The sequence below is a fragment of the Macrosteles quadrilineatus genome, unplaced genomic scaffold (assembly GCF_028750875.1).
Source record: "Macrosteles quadrilineatus isolate MER2022 unplaced genomic scaffold, UCM_ALF_1.0 Scaffold_2__2_contigs__length_208266976, whole genome shotgun sequence".
In the NCBI taxonomy this organism is placed as follows: Eukaryota; Metazoa; Arthropoda; class Insecta; order Hemiptera; family Cicadellidae; genus Macrosteles; species Macrosteles quadrilineatus.
Genome location: NW_026542595.1, coordinates 69,825,457 through 69,847,090, shown reverse-complemented (window position 1 = coordinate 69,847,090; position 21,634 = coordinate 69,825,457). Strand labels below are relative to the sequence as shown.

Below are 21,634 nucleotides of genomic sequence, written 5' to 3'. Positions count from 1 at the left end.
GAATAAAGGGTTTTAACACTCATAAAACAAATAATTTTGTAGTTTAAACATATGTGTATAACAATAAGAACAAGGAACAATTTATCAGCAATTCGTGTCACTGAAACTACTCTCAAATGTCAAAATAGTTCAAATCATATTACTGTAGTTATTAGCTCACTCATTATTCTTAATAAAAGGGGAAAATTACCAGCACATAAGTAGTAAAGCAGCAGGATTTTTTCTTTGTTTTGTAATTACAGCTCAGCTCAACAGAGACAACGCCAACGAGTGACGAGTCCACAACGCGCCGTCATCAGAACCTGACCTCCTGTCATCTGCTCTACTACGGCGGCGACCCCACGTCATCTGCTGAGTCTGACCAACGCTGCACAACAACACACTGCACCACCTGATCTCTACCCGCTGACCTAGAAACTCAACCACAATGAACTCTTACACAATGGGACTGTGCATTTTAATCATCTCAGTCTTGTCACTATCATCAGCTGACATACCTATACATATAATCTCCGGTGTGCAATTCACAGAAATCCCAACTATAATACCCTACCACTCAACTACACAGCTCCTTTATAAATTCCCTTATCACACTAAATCTTCTTACGAAATTCCAACTTCAACTACAAGAAAGACAACCTGCCAAAATTCCTTCTTCAATTCAAACAAATTCTGTACCAACCAAAACTATCTTCAAGAAATCCAAAATCAAATCAACTCAATTTTTAATACCAACGAATTGAATCTCGATCCTAAATTCAAATTACAATCTTACAACACCACATCCCGACCACGAAGAGCGCTTGACTTCATTGGATCTGCATTATCGTGGTGCTGTAATACAGCCACCATGACTAATCTGAAAGATTTATCTAAAAACGAAGAACAAGTAGATAACAAAATGAATGACCTGCTTGACTATGTGAAAGAAGAACATACAGATAGTACACTGGCCGACGAAAAAATGAATAATTTTTCAAGTAATATAGATCATGTGTTAAAACAGCTGCATGATTCCCTAAACAAATACGAGAGGACCATCCAAGAAGATATTAATATTACAAGCACAACAATCGATGAAAAAATTCTCCAAAACAACCTCGAAATTATGTCCTACATCTACTTGACCGCACACTACTCATCTCTCTACAAGGTGGAACAAGACTGCCAACACAACTACATACCGGAAGATCTCCTTAATATGCAAACCCTCCAATCAGACTTAAAAAAACTCTCATCAAAACTAAAACCATTCAATCTAACAATTGCCCTTCCTTCTTCCAAACTATTCCAAATTTATGGTCTACCTATTGCCAAATGTTATTTCGAACAAAATAACCCTATATTACAAATCAAAATCCCACTGATTCCTTCCAATACTTCATACAACGTATACTCCTACAACCCTTTACCATTAAAGTGGGAGAACAACATCTGCAAATTGGTGGAACACAACTTCATCATAATAAAATCTTCTTCAGCACCCACAGTTATTGTCGACACAGATGACAACCCTCATTGTAACTATCGTTCTTCTAATTTATGCCTCATCCCACGTTATTCATCCATTTCCTCGCCAGCCTCAATATGTGCAAAATATCTAATTAATGACACCAACATTTCTGAACTTAAGCATCACTGTGAATTTCATTGCACCCCTGCACCGGAACATCCTATTGTCACCGAGTTAAACGTAAATAAATTCCTGATAACTAATTATAACCATCATTTACACATAGTTTGTAATAATCATGAGATGACAACAACCCTGCCAGAAATTAAGTTTGGCACGCTTGAAATTGAACTGCCTTGCAATTGTAAATTATTGGACGGATCTGACATAATAATTTCTTCTATAGTTCCATGTGACTCCAGAGACTTTTCTTCTCCTTCAGCCTTTCATCTTGTACCGCTTCCTTGGACAAACCTAAATCACCTAAAAATTGATCCTTTCACATCTGATAGAACAGAATTTCTAAACATCAGTTCTTATTTATTACCTGCCTGGAATATTTCTGTCCCTACTTTCTCTACAAATAAATTAGAAAGAGTATCACTGTTCAAACATATTAATTTAACAAATACTTGGGCTGACATTGTCGATGATAGAAGAATCATGTTATATATACTAATAGTTTGGTGCATAATTTTAACATTACTGCTACTTATAGCTCTCTACAAACAAGACCTTCAACCACCTAGATTGCCACCTAGACTTCGTCCAGCACCCTCAGCTGCATCTATTCAAAATTCTTCCTTTTAAATTTTGCACCACGCCAAACCCAGTTTGTCGTTTTTAAGCAGGGGGTGTAACTACAGCATATTCTTCCACAGATCTCAGTAATCCTATCCATGACTTCCCGTCCGTCTATACATTTCCTGTCCCACGGTGGTGTAACGTTCAGCTGCCGATGCATCAATCGTGGAGAGAGACAGAAGACAATCTGCAAGCTATGTACTTTTTGACATCTGCACATCAGTCCACGTGGACTGTCTTAACCAATCAGAGAAGATTAACCAACGATCACACCCTCTGATTGGCTGTCTCTATAGGCGGACAGGGGGACGTCTATTCCACCAAAAACCCAGGAAAAGAGTCTCCAGGAAGTCTTCGGTCGGGTCACCGCGTTCGGGAGTCGAAGTTTTCGGTCGCGAGTGATTCGCGAGGTGAAGTGATATTTTAACCATGGCCTGTTGCCTTTAAAGGCAGATTAAAAATTATTTTGTGAAGTGTCCAGTGCATCAACCCAAAAGTATGTCAATTTTATAATTATTTAATCTAAAAATGTAAGTCCTGCTCGCTTACTCAGGGATAATTAATTTAAGGCTTTAGAAGTTAGATTTTCAAACTTTGTTTTAATTCTATTCAATTCACTTCCTTATTTTTGAAGGTTATTTAATATTTTATTTTTTTGTTTTACATTTTTAATTCATATTAACTCCAATTACCAATTTATTTGTTAGGATAAAGTATAATTTTACCTTATTCATTTGTCTATTCACTGTGCTGGTTCATTTCCCCTTGTTTAACTGTATTCGATTTATATATTATCATTATATTTTGTTTGATTGACTTTAGCTTCTCCTCTTTTTAATAAATTGTAAATTCATTTAGTAACTCTAGTTTTATTCACAGTCCCGGCCCTCACGCAATAGCCAAGCGAGTACATTAACTAATCTTCTATTTACTTTTCTTACAAAATAACAACAAAATGAGTTACACAGCTGTAATGTACATTTTGTTTCTTTTAACATAGCTTGCCAAGCTAATCCAGGCGAGGTGTATGAATGTAGAGGGTCTAATCCGTAGGCCGCTATACAGGTGTTACGGAATTCCTCCATTATATCACAAAGAAGTGTTACATCTAACTTCACATAAAAGTCACTATACTCGCCTAAGGTGTTCATGTTTAACTCACTCCATACCTGACAAGCATGTTGATAGTCTTAAGGGTCAATATTAGAATCATTTAACTGACTGTAAAATGCCTCAATGGGTGGTAGTGAGGTCTCGTTAAATCTTTCAGGATTATCAATATAATCATAAGGGTACACTCCTTTACGAAGAACCAAATCCATGTGATCAGATGCGACAATCTTTTGAGTTTCAATAAAATGTTCTCTTTGCAAATTAGCTGTCAATTTCTCTAAACTAGAAGCCATGAATCTGAAAGAGTCTACAAACCTTAATTTTATTTTACCCACTTTTTTCGAAAAACTAATAAATTTCTCCGTACTTGTAGCTAAAACATCAATCGCCCCTTTGTCCCTACCTAATTCAGGAATTATGAAATGAGAGTCATATCCACTTAAATTGTGGAACACTATTGGGATAAACTTTGGTAATTTAAAATTAATGTTACAACTGTTGCAAGCAGGGCCTTTGTAAAAACCAGTCAGGTGATCATGATCCCGAACACGCCTGTTGTCTTCTGTAAAACTACAGTCACAAAGGTAACATCTATCCGCACTTTCATGGAATGTCAATTCATCATGTGTAAGATTAATCATTGGAACTACATAACTATACAGTTTTTCCACCTTATTAGCTATATCATAAAGGTTATCTACAAATGACTTAGCAGCATTTTCACCGCGATATACAAGTGGTTGGGTTGTTAACCCGTACTGACGTAAATGATCTTCATCCAAAGTTGATTTAAGCATTAAACAAAAGCTGTTTGGTTCATGAAATTGAATTTTTTTAATTTTACTTTGATCACACTCATCTAAAACTAAAGGAACTAACGATGACTCAAAGTCTGCATATATAACAATTGGTATTCGATATTGTTGAGCCGTTTTGTTGAATTTAATAAAAGCTCTATTAGGGTGAGGTAATTTAACCCTTACTTCGTCCTTACTATTGCAGAGACGTTGGTGGTCAAGTAACCATTCCTTACCCCCCAAATGAAATGGTTTGGCAGCGTAGCAAAAACACCGTTTGCAAATGGTGAGACTCATCTTCCTTTTGGATAACTGTCTTGATAAAAGTGCGTAAAAGTTTTTTATGTAAACATAATGTGAGATTTTACCATTTGTAAGAAGTTAAAGATCTGTTTGGTCTCTACGTTCATGAGATGTAATCTGAATAGGAAACACATTATTAGACTCATCCAATCCATACACATTAACGGATGAATTAAGATTTTGTTTTTCGAATTTCTTGATATCTTTTAAAGACACTGGGTAAGCCAAACCTGTAAAATTATATTTATGAGCCACTTCACTATAATAACGGCTTGGTCTATAGGCATGCCTGTCTTCAACAAACTTTGCTAAAACAGCATACTTAAAACACTCATGGTCCTCATTTTGAACATTTATGCAAGTTCTTGTATTAGCAATCTTTTTGGGCAGTGGGATGAAACTACTACCTCTATCACCATACCCATGTTTATGTACACGTATATCTAAGCTGTCTACGCTTAACAAAGACCACCCAGATCCTCTTCCTTCATGTTCAGATATTTTAACAACAATTTCTTCCAAGCAACTGTCGACTTCAGCCTCCAGATCAGTGGTTACCATGATGGATTTATTTCGTGTTATAAACCCCCGAGGGGACACCTCATTTTGTACATTTGTAAATCTAGTGTCCAAGAGCAAGCCAAATTTGACAAAATTAAGTCTGGCATGAGGATGCAGTTGCTACCACATCATGTTTTAAAGAATCACGTATCTCTCATGTTCCGGAAAAACAGGTTAACACACGTAAATTTATAACAAGTCCAATATTCAACTCAAAAACTAAATCTCAACAAGTAACGTTGCTGTGTGCTGGATGTGTTGGCACTGATCATAAAACATACAACTGTGCCAAATTCTTAAAACTATCACCACAAGACAGATTCCAGGCAGTAAAATCACATCACCATTGTATTTCTTGCTTAGGAAATCATAGTTCTCAAACATGTCAGTCTCAGTCAGTTTGTAAACATTGTAGTAAACGTCACAACACCTTATTGCACTTTCCAACTGAAGAACTGACATTCACAAATAAAGCTGGACAATCCAATTCACACAAACGTAATGAACAGTTTCGTCCATCTAATCTTAATACAGATGCACAAAATCCAATCAACTTACATGTCCGTAATCCTCGAACCACTGTTTCACAAACAGCAATGGTCTTATTGGGAACTTTGTTAATTAACATACGTAGTTCCAGTGGACAGGTTCAAACATTTCGTGCGCTTATTGATACAGGAAGCATGGCGTCTCTTATTTCTGAACGTGCTGTCCATTTACTGAATACTCCTCGAAGTAGATGTTTTACTCAAATTGTAGGCATCAGTCAGCAAAGTACGAAAACAAAGGGGCAAATTACAGCAAACATTGAGACTTTATCGGGAATTACACTACAGCCGAACCATTCATTTGTTATACTTGATAAGCTTACACTGAACATTCCTCGTTGTCCAGTAGCTCCAGAGGTCGTTTCACGCTTGAAACATGAACAATTAGCAGATCCTAATTTTCATCTTCCTAACCGCATTGATGTCATTTTAGGAGCATCCTTGGTACCTCATTTATTCACGGGTCCTGTTACATCACTCGGCAGCACATTGCCATCAATAATTGATACTCCATGTGGTAACATAATTATTGGTACTACTCCATGTACACCTGATACATTGCAATCATGCACATCTCAATCGAGTACTTTAAATATTTGTTTGCATACAACAAGTTTAAATGACATACACGATTCCATTCAAAGATTTTGGCTTTTAGAAGAAATCCCAAACCACAAAAAACAATCCCAAGAAGATATTCATTGTGAAAAGTTATTCGCAGACACTCATACCAGAGACGAACTCGGTAGATACATTGTACGGTTACCATTTAAAGGCTCATCCAAAATGTTAGGTTCGTCCATTGATGCAGCTAAGCAACGTTTAATTGCAATGGAACGTAAGTTTTCGCGTAACGAACGTTTTTCTATGCTGTATAAAGATTTTATGCATGAATACTTATCTCTTGATCATATGTCTCACATAGATGTGTCGTCATTAACTCCGCAACATTATTATTTACCTCATCACGGGGTGTTAAAAGAATCTAGTTCAACAACTAAGCTTCGTATTTGATGCAACAACTAAACTGTATTTGATGCAAGTTGCAAAACTGATTCTGGCCATTCACTCAATGACTTGTTACTGACTGGTCCAGCATTGCAACCTAACATAGCTGACATTCTGACTCAGTTCAGAAGACATCGTATTGTCATGTGCTCAGACATCAAACAAATGTATCGCCAAATTGTGATTCATCCTTCGGATCGTAACTATCAGCTGATTCTATGGCGCGATTCACCAAATAAGCCTATGCAAACATATCAACTTAACACTGTTACATATGGTATGAATTGTTCTCCATATCTAGCTATTAGAACCTTGCACCAGCTAGCTACTGATGAAGGTCACAAGTACCCTCAAGCAGCCTATGCAATAAAACACCATACATATATGGATGATATTATTACTGGCTCAGACACTTTGGAAGAGGCCATACAACTTAAGACTCAACTTACTCAGTTATTGCAATGTGGTCAATTCGAACTTCGCAAGTGGATGTCAAACTCAGAACAGTTGCTTCAAGATCTTCCTGAGTCACATCGCGAAACTCCAAAATTTGTGTCTGAATCCTCCTGTCCTCAATTTACTGTATTAGGTCTCCAATGGTCACCTACGTTGGACGTTTTCACTTACGTTACCACTAATCTAGATTCTAACGCAAATCTTACAAAATGACATGTTCTTAGCGCAATCGCTAAAATCTATGACCCGTGTGGATTCTTAACTCCATGCATCATGATAGCCAAGTGTATTATGCAACAAATCTGGACTCTTGGAATCAGTTGGGACAGCATTTTACCTGATTCTATTATCGATCAGTGGAAACGATTCTCCGATGATACTCAATATTTATCAGACATCACCATACCACGTTCTTTAAATCTGCATTCTTTAAAAAGCATTGAGCTTCATGGTTTTGCGGACGCCTCAGAAACAGGATTTGCTTGTTTAATTTATTTCAGATGTGTTCATCTTGATGATTCAGTCACCATAAACTTTGTTATGGCAAAAGGTCGTGTCGCTCCATTACGTCGCACCACAATACCTCGTTTAGAGTTATGTGCAGCTCATTTGCTGTCAAAGTTGACATCACATTGCACATCATTGTTTCCCAACATGTTTAATACAAACAACATCTTCTTGTGGTCTAAATCCACAATTGTCTTAACCTGGATCAAAACCCCAGCTTACCAACTTAAAACTTTTGTCGCCAATCGAGTTGCCGCGATTCAAGAAACGCACTCCACTGAAGTGTGGCATCACGTTAACACTAATGACAATCCTGCTGACTGTGGTTCTCGTGGTTTACGAGTCAAACAGCTGGTAGAAAATCATATGTGGTGGTCAGGGCCATCATGGCTTTCACGTCCATCAACAGATTGGCCAAAGCAAGAGCATCCAAAAACTGACTTTAATTCTGAAGTTTCGTCCGAATTAAAACCAACACCATTGCCTGTGTTTGTAACTACAGGTATCACTGAATGGCAACCACTCAAATTTTATTCATCGTGGACAAAACTAGTACGTATAATTGCAATTGTTTTACGATTCAAACACAACTGTTTGAATAAACAGAATCGTGTTATAGGTTTCATCACAACTGACGAATTGCGCACAATATCTACATTGAAGATCTTTCACAGAGTCCAATCAGAAGTCTTCGCCACTGAAAAACGGGAACTTCGAGCTAACCACACTGTCCTAACAAACTGAAACCACTCCATCCGTTCATGGATGACAATGACATTATTCGTGTCGGAGGGCGTCTTCAGAATTCTGAACTTCCATACCCGTCAAAACATCCGATATTATTACCTAAATCTCACCACATCACAAATATTTACATAGACTACTGGCACATTACCTACTTGCATGCCGGTCCTTTATTCATCCAATCCATCTTATCTCGTTGTGTATGGATCTTAAACGCACGAAACATCATTCGAAAACGGATCCACAACTGTGTCACATGTTTCCGACACAAACCAACAAACACCATTCCATTAATGGCGTCTTTACCGAAACCCAGAGTCACCCCATCTAAGCCATTCTTGCATACTGGAACTGATTTCATGGGACCATTTGATACCAAAATAGCTAACATGAGATTTCTTAAAATTACCAAAACCTATGTCTGTTTGTTCATTTGTATGACTACTAAAGCAGTGCATCTAGAACTTATAACTGACTTGACAACAGAAGCATTCATCGCAGCGCTCACTAGATTTATTAGTCGTCGAGGAATTTGTTCTCACATCTACTGTGACTGTGGCACCAATTTCAAGGGTGCTGCTAATGAATTAAACCGTATCACACAGCACACCATCGCTTCTTCAGATGCACGTGATAAATTACAAAGCCACTTTGCTCCATCAGACATCAGGTTTCATTTCAATCCTCCTTGTGCCCCTAATTTCGGTGGCCTATGGGAAAGAACAGTTCAAAGCGTTAAACGACACCTAGTTAGAGTTATTGATAAAACCATCCTCACACTTCCTGAAATGATGACATTATTAACGCAGATTGAGGCAATTCTTAACTCAAGACCTCTTACACCTCTCTCGACCGATCCTCAAGAACTAGATGTACTTACTCCAGGACATTTCTTGACAGGTGCACCATTAGTTTCCATCCCTGAACCACGTCTACTCGATGTGTCACCCAATCGACTTTCACGTTGGCAACAAGTGCAACAATTTTCACAACATCTATGGAAACGATGGAGCCTAGAATATTTGCATAATCTCCAGCAACGTCACAAGTGGACAAAATCGACTGAAAACATCAAGATTGGTGATCTAGTTCTCCTGAAAACCTCAACCCTACCATGCCATTGGCCAACCGGCCGTATCAGTGAATTACTTCCTGAGAAAGACAACATTGTCCGTGTGGTAAAAGTCAAGACCACTGATAGAGAATACATTCGCCCAGTGTCCCAAGTCTATCCAATGCCAATGAGTGACACCAACTTTGGTTGAACCAGACGTTCAACGGTGGCCGGCGTTGTTGCGTACTAGTTCATCACTTTTCCATATTTTCATTCAAAATTGATTTCAATATATTATAATTTTATTTCTTCTTTGTTCTGAATACAATTTCCTATTTTTCTTTCCCATCCCAATTTCTTGACAGCTGAAAGTTATTTAATTTAATGTTTATTTACATCATATTCTTGATTATTATAAAAAAACATTGCATTTCTATCTTCAGTACAATCACTACATATCATTTTTATTCTCAATTTTATTTTATAACTCACATACAATTTTCATGGGATTTAGGCAAATATTAATCATTTTAATTTCAACTACATTATACAATCCTTATTGTAAACATCATTGTTAAATTCTACAAGAAAGAAAGACATTTTTTAAAAGTGATATTTCAATCATCAAGACATGAATGAACTTGAACTTAAACACCTCAAGAAACTATGAATCCATCAAGACGGTTCCACCAATGAACTTGAATATAATGATTGACATTCTTGGTGAGTTTCATCAATATTAAGTTTTTTTTGACAAATTATTTTTCAGAAATTGAACAATATTGTATATTAAACAGAAAACTAGTCTTGTTACTTTTTTAATAATTATTTATGTAAAATATTTAGCTGACAAATCCCAACATTATCAATTTTGAATTGTTTCACTCCTTTGCCTAATTTAGGCTGGTCCTTCGATTTATTTCCTTTATTATTTTTCTTATTTTCAACTACCTTTCCCCCACAGTGACAAAGTGTAATGGTTGCTAACCATTTATATATTTGTTTTCTATGTCTTGTAAAGTTCAACACTACTTAAGTATAAAATGTACAACTACTATTCAAGTAAACCTGTTAACGAAGATTAAATGTAAAGGAATTAACCTTAAAAAGTTAATGCAAATAAATTTTGTGTTTGTTTACCAAGATGCCTTTGAGGATTATGAAAATATATTGAGTTACAACATAAAGTGTTACACTTAATTTATACAGAATGGCAATGAAGATCTTTGCAAAACACGAGATAAACATAATATATCTTTTAAATGTCCTTAGAATAGTTAATTTTACAATATAGAAAAATGTTGATGTAATATTGGACAACCTGAACAATCAATATGTTTTCTAAAATAACTTTGTCAAAATATTATACACGAAACTTTGGGAACACATTGTTAGGATATAACAAATTTGATTCTAATGTTTTATGAGTAAATTAGATGGAAATCTCTGATTAAAATAATTTATTTCCAAAATCTCAAGGTCACTCTTTAAATGCAAAAATTGGGAACGCATTTGTTAGGCTATAACAAATGCGTTCCCAATTTTTGCATACTAAAGGAGAATTTAGAGGATAATTAAGATCAATTTGAAACTAAACCAATTTATAATGTTACAGATGCCCATCCCGAAGACCGATCACGAATTATATAGTATCGGTGGGTTGTATTCGGGATGGTCATGCCTCTGGGTAATTTAAGTCGGAACCTGTCATTTCCTTCTCTTAAAATGACTTCACCGATTGGTGTCATCAGTAGAATTTCGAATTTACGGTTTTTGGGTAGCCTATCAATTCTGGTTTTTTTCGCTTGAATTTGTGGTGGACGACAGGGTCGAGCAAAGCCTGACGTTCGTGGTTGGCTACGCAAAATCTTGTCTATCACAACAACACGTGAGGTGCTCGGTGTTGGATCAGATGTACAAGATTTTCCCTGAGCCTGGCTTTTGACGATTATTGATGGTCTTTCAAATGACTGAGGATTGGTAGCGACAGGTTTGCTGCTAATAATTTTAGGTTGAGTGGGTACCATCCTGCTTTTCCCCTCAGTGTGGAGGCTGCACACATTAGCATCGGAAAAGCAGGACTTTTCACAACGCTCACCTTTTTTCACCCCTTTTTGGAAAATATAAGAACATTGTGGCTTGGGCTTAAATGCAGCTCGTCTTTTGGCCATGAGTTTTACCAATTTTTCAGAAGGGTTTGAATGGGAGGGAAGGGATTCTTTTGAGGATTCAGTTTTAGTAAAGAGTTTTCTAACAACGGTGGGTGCAGCAGGGAGGGATTTGGGTGGGGGTTTTGGAATGGTAATTTCAGGAGAATCTATGTCAGGCATTTGGTTCGAGGAGGAATTTAAATTAGGAAGAGTTAGGCTATGTGTTTGAGGTTTTGGAGATGGCTTACGTTTGGGAGTGGATGGCTTTTCTGGAGATTTAATAGGAGATAGCAAGGAGAGAATTATGGGAGAGAGAAGCATGGATAGAGGGGACTTAATTGTTTGATTTTTGGACGATGACGTAGAAGAAGAGGACGAGGACGATGAAGAAGACGAGGAAGATGATGACGAAGAAGAAGAAGAGGAAGACGATGAATCAGACCGTTTCTTCGACGAAGTGTTACCAGAAGAAGATTTCTTCAATCTATCTTCAAACAAAGCAGAAGAAGATCCTGGCTGCGAAAGAGTCTTGGCGGCAAGGGATGATCCAGGCTCTTGGGAAGATTGAGTTGATATTGTAGTTGTTTTCTTTGCATCGTCAGACAAAGCAGAAGAAGAGGATCCCGGCTGCGACAGAGTCTTGGTGGCAAGGGAAGATCCAGGCTCTTGGGAAGATTGAGTAGATATTGTAGTTGTTTTCTTTGCATCGTCAGATAAAGCAGAAGAAGAGGATCCCGGCTGCGACAGAGTCTTGTTGACAAGGGTTTCAAAAGGAGTTGATGATTTCGTCTTCTTAATACCTCCAGTCAACGCCTCCTGAAGTTTAGATCTTTTGATGCCTGCCACTGGCTTCATTGGCTTGGTAGTCTTTCTTAAGCAGGGGTCCATGGCTTTTCTGCAGGCTGGCAACAGAATTATGTTGTTAACCAATATGCTCTCTCATTTATACCCACCCTAAGTGGTGGGGGATATAGATAGACAGAGTGGGGGAAGATATGAGTGTGGTAAAGAGGTGGGGGAATAAGTACATCTAAAAGGAGGAGTTGCATGTGGGCAGAGAAACTATTTTAAAGATAAAGTTTCAAATAACCAATAATACAAGTAGGTCAAGGTCATTAGTTATTTAAAAAAACATGCAAAGATTCAAACCACTAACACCAAGTCACAACTACTAAAGCAAATTATCTAGCAAGAAAGACTAAACAGTACATGCATGAAGAACTTTTAGACATATAACATAGGCAAGGGCTTGAAAGGAGCAGCTTGGGTTTACCACTGCTGCGTGTTAAGGAAATGCAAATGGTTTTTCCAGTTTGCACGTTTAAGAAGGATTTAAATACAGCTTGGTTTTACCACTGCTGTTAAGGAAGGATAGAAATGCGACTTGGTTTTACCACTGTCGCATGTTCAGGAAACGCAAATGGTTTTTCTAATTTGCAAGTTAAGGAAGTATTTAAATACAGCTTGGTTTTACCACTGCTGTATGTTAAGGAAGGATAGAAATGCGACTTGGTTTTACCACTGTCACATGTTCAGGAAACGCAAATGGTTTTTCCAATTTGCAAGTTAAGGAAGGATTTAAATACAGCTTGGTTTTACCACTGCTGTATGTTAAGGAAGGATAGAAATGCAGCCTGGTTTGACCACTGCTGCAAGTTAAGGAAGGATTTAAATACAGCTTGGTTTTACCACTGCTGTATGTTAAGGAAGGATAGAAATGCGACTTGGTTTTACCACTGTCGCATGTTCAGGAAACGCAAATGGCTTTTCCAATTTGCAAGTTAAGGAAGGATTTAAATACAGCTTGGTTTTACCACTGCTGTATGTTAAGGAAGGATAGAAATGCAGCCTGGTTTGACCACTGCTGCAAGTTAAGGAAGGATTTAAATACAGCTTGGTTTTACCACTGCTGTATGTAAAGGATGGATAGAAATGCAACCTGGTTTGACCACTGTCGCATGTTCAGGAAACGCAAATGGTTAAGGAAGGATAGACAAAGATTCATTCAAACCCTAGATAGACAAGGGTTTGAAAGGAGACGGAACATGATGTGTACCGTGCGAGTACACAAGATGTACAGTGAAGTTTGAAAGAGATTCAACTAGTTTTGTGCGCTCTGGTGGGGGTTGGACTAAGTGGAGGCGTGGTCTACTCAGCCAATCACAGGACAGGTAGCGTAGTGGGGACGGGGCTTGCTGGAGGCGTGGTCTACCCACCCAATCAAAGGATATGAGGTGTAGTGGGGGACTAGCAAGAGCAGCCATTAATTATTAATATTTATTTTGATATTAATATTATTTGAAAGATAGCGGAATAGCCGTTTTAATAATCCAAAACAAGATACGTGATTTTATAATGCTTATGGAGATGCAAATTACAATTTAAAATATATTTTTTAGCTTAAGAATGTTCAATAATACAAGAAACAATATTAGTTCGGTCTCAAGAACGAGATATGAAGTCAATTAAATTATTAACCGAGCTAAGTAAAATAAACACATAACAATCGTAGCATTTTACAAATACTATTAACTAAAATATATTTAGTTGTACATGTATTTTTTAAGGAAAGATTACAAAGAGATAGAAACCATCTGAACTATGCGTAAACTAAGATTTTTCATATAATTACCTGTAGTAAATCAGGAATACTCCGTGTTTCAAGTAAAGCTGCGTTAGTTAACTCTAGAAGAAAAAAAAACACACTAAGCAATTAAGTATTAGAACCATTTTATATGTTTATTTTGAGAAGAACAAATCATATGTTAAGAAAATAGTATAAAAAACAACCAATTGAATCGAGCTGTATTTTAATAAAGTCAGCAACTGACTATGAGAAGTACCTTGATTAATATTATAATTTAAGAGCGTAACAAAAAGTGAGTCAATTCATGTACGTGAGAAAGCAATTTGAGATAAAAGAACAAAGAATAATTTAATATAAAAATTGTTAAGTAAAATATATAGTTTTCTATTATGATTATTAGAATGTGAAGAAATTTTTACGTATGTCAATAAAGCAATCCTCAATAAAAAACAAAGTATAATTTTAGGCAATCACATTTTACCTTTTTTAACCCAAACAAGTTAATAATTAATGTATTAGAGTCATATTTAGATATCTCGTTTTGTGAAGAACAATTTATACGTTTATACATTGTTAGTTAAGAAAATCGGTAACCATTTTTCAATCTTAAAAATGTTTAGTTATGGTAATTATTAATATTATCATTAGGACTACAACAAAATATGAGGCGAACTTGAATAAACATACATTTATTTTGACAAGGACAATGTATATTATAAGATTTTTTTTTATCCTAAATCATTTATTTTTTATTATAATATAATGATTTGAGGTAAATGATATAGTTTTTTGTTTGTATATATCACAAGAAAGATTATTTGCGGTATACATAACATCTGTTACAAAATGTGAGACATTAAATACGTATAGTGATTTAGCGATCGTAAATAAATTGTGCGATATTGGAATACCAATTTTCTTAAAAACATAAAACCATTGACTATACACAGAATAGACTTCCCAAGTAATGTAAAAATTTGAAGCAAAAAAGAAACGTAGTGCAATCTGTTAAGTGATAAATCAATCAGCTGTTTGCTATGTACTGCATTAGTTTTAATTAATATTCAACAAAATACACTAGTAAACTCTAGTGAGATGGTCCAGAACTTCATCTATTTTATTGGCCTCAAATTTTTATATCACGTGAGAAGACTAAAAACTCACTGCCAATACCTAAAATATTTCTAATCGAAAGCCGTTTTATTCTGTAGAAAAGTATTATAAGATAGGCGGTAAAAATGGTTGTAACGTATATTGTTGTATTCATACAGCAAAAAATTTTTGAGTAAAGATAAGTGTTTTGTAAGTGCAAATTTACCGAAATATTTGTTTATAGCCTTGTAAAGTTTTCATATAATTAGGATTATATTTGAAAGATATGTTAGTTTCGTTTTTATATTATGAGAAAGGTTGTATTTAAATGATTATACGAAATAGTCGTAGGATCTTTCATACAAATAGTTGAGCTAATTTAAGTAATGATTAAGGAGTGAGGTTCTTATAAATAAATAGTAAAAGCTAATATATATTAGGATACTATATATATATATGTATATGACAAGAAAAATTAATTACCTGTATATTTAGAGAATATTCCACAAATCACAATGGGGCGACGTGTATCACAAACTGGAAACACTTAAACTTAAAATACAACAGGGAAATATAATTAAAACTCCAGAAATTACAAAATGTGACAGGATAAAATTGCTTGACACAAAGCAGTACGCAATACGAATGAAGCGTGTCTAGTTTGCACGACAAACAACAATCTTGATCACAATGCAGAAACAATAATAGGTTTCTTACCTCCTACATAGATAAAATCATCCATTAACAAAAAGCCGTAACACCGCTAAGCGTAATCAGTGACGCTAGAAAAAGTAAAGCAATAACAGTTAATCACATGTCGGTCCCCCGCGAGAACGAGTAGGCCTAGTTATTTATAAGCGCACACATGCGACCACTCACATCCGTTGTCGTTCCGTGAGAGTCATCTCTCGGAAAATTGAAACGTCTTTGTCTTTGTGCAAACATTTAGAACTTCTGTAAACACTATATAAGTGTTAACAGAGTAAACTACAGATCATTTGACTCTTAGCTACCGTCAGGAAAACATGTCTACACGAAATTCAGCCATTCAAGATCCCAAAATATCTTCAACTACTAATATCTCAAATAATAATATTCAAGAACAAAACACTCAAGAACAAAACGCAGTAGACGTAACTATGTCACCGATACAGAACGCACAAGTATCTAGTACCTCGTACTTTCTCCGCCCAGAGTTCGAAGATTATATGAGACAGCTAGTTGATGGATAGTTAAATGGAACAATACATATTTTTACAATCCAGTACATGGTATATTTGAAACATTAAAGCTGAACATTAAAAAAACACATTCAGACAACCTTGACCTAATAACAATACCAACCAATCTACAACATACATCGCCAGAGTCGCTGCGTAATCCACGCTGCTCTACAATCTCAAAATACTTACCAATTACCTAATTATGACGTCACGGGATTACCCCCGTGTTTGGCTACTACTAAGAAACTATCCAAAATGGAACTGGATTGGCTAACCTGAATTCAAACGAGAAGCTCAAGTATGAAAAGCTGCTGAAGGAGAAAAATGTTTCTCTTTTGGCTCAAAATGTAGAAATGAAACTGAAAGAGATGGAAGGACATCTGCACTACTTTTCCCGAGTGAAGAATATATAACACTATCTGAGCTGGCTGGGTCATCTGTTTTTTTTATTGTTGTCTTTGCACTTGCCTTCTTGTTTTATAATTATTTTTATTTCAATTAGTTTTCTTTCCTTAGCTTCTTTTTTCTTTCTTTTCATCGTCCTTTTTCTTCAAATATCCCTTGTATACACCACCACCAGTTGACGTCTGGATCTCGTCATATATAAAGGTCAATTAATGGACTAATTTCTAGTGTATTTTTTCTGCCTGATTAGTGACTGTTTCTATCATTAATTTATATTTATCACATGTTACGCATGTGTCCTTACTGGGCTGGTGAAAATCTAAATTGTATTCATGGTTGAACACATTGCGATAAAATGACTCTGAAACTGGCTCTTCATTGTTATCAGTGCAACAATCAACATACAAGTTGTACATTATTTTTATATTTAGATTCTCTTGTAAATATTTTTTATTAGGATTATGTGCTCTCGTATAGTGTTATTGATGAGCTGGGAATGACTCAATATGAGCACGTACTTGTTGAACACGATTCTCATCAATTTTATTAGCTGGTGTCTGTTTTCCTCTCAAGTCACTACCAGGTTCGAAACCATCACGTACTTTTTTTAGAGTACGAAAAAGTCTCCCATCTGATATCTTAAATGTATCCAAGAAATACTTTTTACATACATTAACACTGTCATATGGCAACTGAATGTAATATTTTATACTAGTACTACGTGCTCCACGGCTTCCTGTCCGTATTCGGTGTTTTTTGGTGTGTTTTGCTTACACAAGCCAATAATGTAAGCGTTTTGTGCGCTAAATTGCCCAATCTTATAGAAATTTTCAAAAACAATTTTTCTTTGATCATTTGAAATTTTGTTGTTGCACTTCATTTTACACATACAAGGTGCATTGCTAAATTCCTTTTCTGCTACAATCTTACCTTTCTTGGTAGTATATTGCTTACCACTATTTCTTTTAATTTTCCTCATGTCTTTTTTATTTATGTTCCTTTTCCTTTTTCTAGATTTTTTCAGGACACCAGGGCCACCATCATCATTAGTTGCTTCAACTTCATCAACAGGATCCTCAGGATCTGTAGAATTTTGATCTGAATTTTCTTAAAAGAAACAAATAGAATTAGCCTAGGTAGGCCTACTTACAGGTAAATAAATACTTAGGGAAGGAAATTTTCAATTATATTTTAGGTTTTTAAGTATAAACTACAGAAACCATTTTATGAAAGGTTATTGAATTCTTAGTTCACAGCTAACTCTTAGGACTCTTTTAGGACAGAGCCACTAGGCCTAGGTATAGTCCTGATAACCTACTTTAAGAGGATTTGATCTCATTATGCCTGATTGTCAAGGTAGTAAAAGTGATATACATATAAAAAACACACAAAAATACTTTAAATCCTATTTTTGTCCAAAAGATATAAAGTAAATTAAAATTAATAAGCACAAATATTTTTTTGAGGTTAAGTACAAAATAGCAATAACACTTACCTGATTCATTATTAGAAGGTACATACTCTGAGCCTGAATTCTGCAAAATAGAGGGTTCTGACACATCAGAATCACTTTCCATAACTTTTGTTTTAAATATGAGACAATAAAATTAGTCAGAATACAAAATATAGCACTGTCACAGAAAGTCGACAACCTAAAATGGTAAGACTGTTTATGGAAAAGTGAAGTAAGTCACTATCATGTTACTTACACCACTGTTCCTAGCAGTTTAACAGCTGATTATATTTTGATACTTTTACCTAACCCGCCATGTTAATCTTCCATATCCCAAGCGTGATGTATGTAACTTCGTTACTTCTCGAGTGATGTAAAGTTGGAAAAAACTCACTCGGTGATGTAATGAAACCCATTTAAATAACATTGAGTGCTTAACTTAAAAAATATACCTCTATGGAGCCAACGACGTTCAACGCTAGAAATCACCTGTGCGCTTGAATTTTACTGTCATGTTTTGAAGAATGTTCTTAACCTAGCTTTTGTTTGTAAATGAACGTTACTGTTAGAAGGTGAGTGAAATGGATAATGAAAAATATTGTTCGTAACCAGGTAAAACCAAGGTGTAACCAGGTATATTGTCGGGTCAGGTAAAATCTTGTACGTTACACGTTACGCAAGAGCGTGTTTACATCACTTCGGTAAATTATGCAACTCGCTTCCGCTCGTTGCACAACATTCACCTGCGTGATGTAAAAACGCTCTTACTACACTTGTAAGGTAAATAGCTATTTTTGTGCTGCCTTCTAGATTATTATATTAAGCTGAATGACTTACACCACTATTCCTTGGATATATATGGATGAAAACTATCATTTTCACTTATTATCTGAAAAATTCAAGTTTGTGACTTACACCATTTTTCCTCTCACAGGCTCATATAATAACAAAATCTCGATAAAGATTTTGTTTAATAATAACATTCTCAAGACTTAATTAATTAATTTATATTTTATATTTCTAATTCAAGCACACCATGATGACAATTAAAGTGAATGGAGGTGTTGTTTCCTCTCATTTTTTGTATGTACACAAAATCTTTTCATCATAGGCTTACTTGTAGCATTGGTATATGCTTCCTCTATAAACTTTGGATTTTCAGGATGGATCTGCCTATAATGTGCATTTAATCCCTAGGACTTATAAAACAAACCAGATAAAGATCATTTAATGATATCTCTCTGCCACTACTCCTGGTGAAAAATATCTCGAGCTATAAAAAATACGCTTATATTCCTATGATGACATCCTTTGGTAAATATATCAACTACTGCATTTTTTCCTCAAACATCATATCAGTTATAACCACAAGTGTTGGATCTTTGCCTTCAAAGTCTTCTAAATTAGGAAGCCCCTTCTATGTAGTTTATTTTGGTAGCATTTGTATTACCTGCACCGCCTCCGGTGGTATAATACCAGTATATCTTAACAAATTTTGTATCGCACATTTCTTTTACATGATTGAAACAAAGACTGACTTTCCACTACCCAACGGTCCTGCAACAGTTGCAGAGAAAGGATGTGACCACTTCAAACTCATCATTAGTGCTGAGACCAAACACTTTCCTTAAATCTAAAGTATAATTTTGGTTAAGGCACATGTAAATCAATACAACTGATTGCATATGTTATAATGTTACTATGTTATGCTTACAAAAACTATCAAAATGTATAAAGGTTATTTAAGCATACGTCTAATACATTCTTGCTTTACATTAGAATATTCAAAAACTCCAATGGTGTGTATCTGCTACCTCCCCGGGCTGCGTGCTTCACCAAGCGAAGACGGTCACCAAACCCGTTGTTGTAGGGATCGATATCTGTATTGCTCAGCGCAGCGTTGAATCGTCTTGGTAGATAGACCCGCAGACAAATCATCTCCGGCTAGAGACTCCAGGGTCACAACGACTGTCTCGCCGTATGGAGATTTTACTCCCTCAAACATGGTGATTAAATAAGGTACTTCCATCAACAAGTCGCCAACTCTGGTGTAGGTGGGGTTATTGGACTAGAAGAAGTCGAGTGCGTCTCTGAGATCCATCGGTGCGGCTGATAACATCAATGGAGTGGAAAGCATCGACTCTATAGGCCTAAAAAAGACCTGCTACTGCTCAAGGTTCTGTGGAATGCCAGTGTCCACCTTGTCGAAGTCTGATCTAATCTGACTGGTGGACTATCCTTACTTTATGGGCATCGATTAAGGATTGAATGAACAATCCTACTCATACTTGGTTTTCAATTTGTTAAAATTATAAAGGATACTCAACTGGTCATCTTCACGTATAACCTGGAAGCAGATATTCTTATTGCAGCTGAAAAATGAAAATCCTGGAATACTGGTATGCAATAATACAACCTTTAACATAAATTACAACAGTATTCCATTTAAATGACAAGTCTTTGAGAATTGGAATCGACCACTTTTAAACCCTTTTACGGGAAAACAGCAAATTTACGCAAAAATAAAACCCCATTATGAAATTTTACTTATAATAATCTATTAGTAAAACATAAAAAAGGTAATTTTCTATTAGGTAACTTAAACTGCAGTAGACTGTACTGGTATTTGTCATATTCAATAAGCTCTCATAAAAGAATGATGTAAAATATTATCATTAGTTGATGTAGTGTAAGCCTATGCTAAGTAAAAGATGAATGAAATGTAGTCCCAGTCAACTACCGATGCGAGTTCAACGAAATGTTTTATGTTGATATTTTTCAAATCTCTGTAAGACACAAATTTAATCTTTTTCTTTTTGACCATTTTATGAGTAACTTTATACGTTCTATTTTTTGTTGGTTCTTTTGTTTCCTAATGTCTTTTGATTTTTTTTTAAATTTAACTCTTTTTTTCTTTTAGTTGGGCCGATAACCAAATTATTATTCTGATAAACCTTTTTCTTTATCTGGAAATGCTATGTTAAAGTAGTACATAAAGCTGTCCAAAAAAATATCAATTTTTTTGTCTACTGGTGCCTGATAAACTTCCAGCCATGATTCATTTTCGAATAATGATTTGAAAAGGTAAATATTTTCCTGATCAAAATTTCTTTAAAACAACATAATTTTCAAACATTGGCCACTATAACATGGTTACAATTCCATCAACATACATTAAATTACTGTATCTCAAGGTAGTTCACGAATTTCTCGTTCTTCTTCGATCACATTGCCTATACCTCATCATGTGACCACCGTTATGACAGGGCTTTTGTATTTACCGCTTGCCGTCTTTAGAACAGCCTACCCCTACACATTAAATCCCTTGCAGTCGGGTAGATATAGGCACTTGAGACAGAAAAAATTCCAACAAATG

The 21,634-nt window shown here is 35.7% G+C and overlaps 1 protein-coding gene across 1 annotated transcript; it reads right to left on the bottom strand.

The window, feature by feature from the left end:
• Window positions 1-243: 243 nt before the first annotated feature.
• On the bottom strand, window positions 244-20,263 carry LOC128984392 (uncharacterized protein DDB_G0271670-like). Its single transcript, XM_054403709.1, has 5 exons — window positions 20,117-20,263; window positions 18,301-18,340; window positions 17,736-17,888; window positions 11,117-12,400; window positions 244-410 (listed from the first exon to the last, which is right to left on the bottom strand). Exons 1-5 carry the CDS (start codon window positions 20,261-20,263, stop codon window positions 244-246), a joined length of 1,791 nt encoding a protein of 596 aa, XP_054259684.1.
• Window positions 20,264-21,634: the final 1,371 nt, after the last annotated feature.

Coding starts and splice junctions, on each gene's coding strand:
- LOC128984392 (XM_054403709.1), bottom strand. CDS start 20,263: ATGTTTGAGGGAGTAAAATCTCCATACGGCGAGACAGTCGTTGTGACC. Junction 17,889..18,300: donor ACCTTCTAATAATGAATCAG/GTAAGTGTTATT, acceptor AAAATTCTACAG/ATCCTGAGGATCCTGTTGAT. Junction 411..11,116: donor TGATAGGCTACCCAAAAACC/GTAAATTCGAAA, acceptor TTGAGTTTCTAG/GTCAGCGGGTAGAGATCAGG.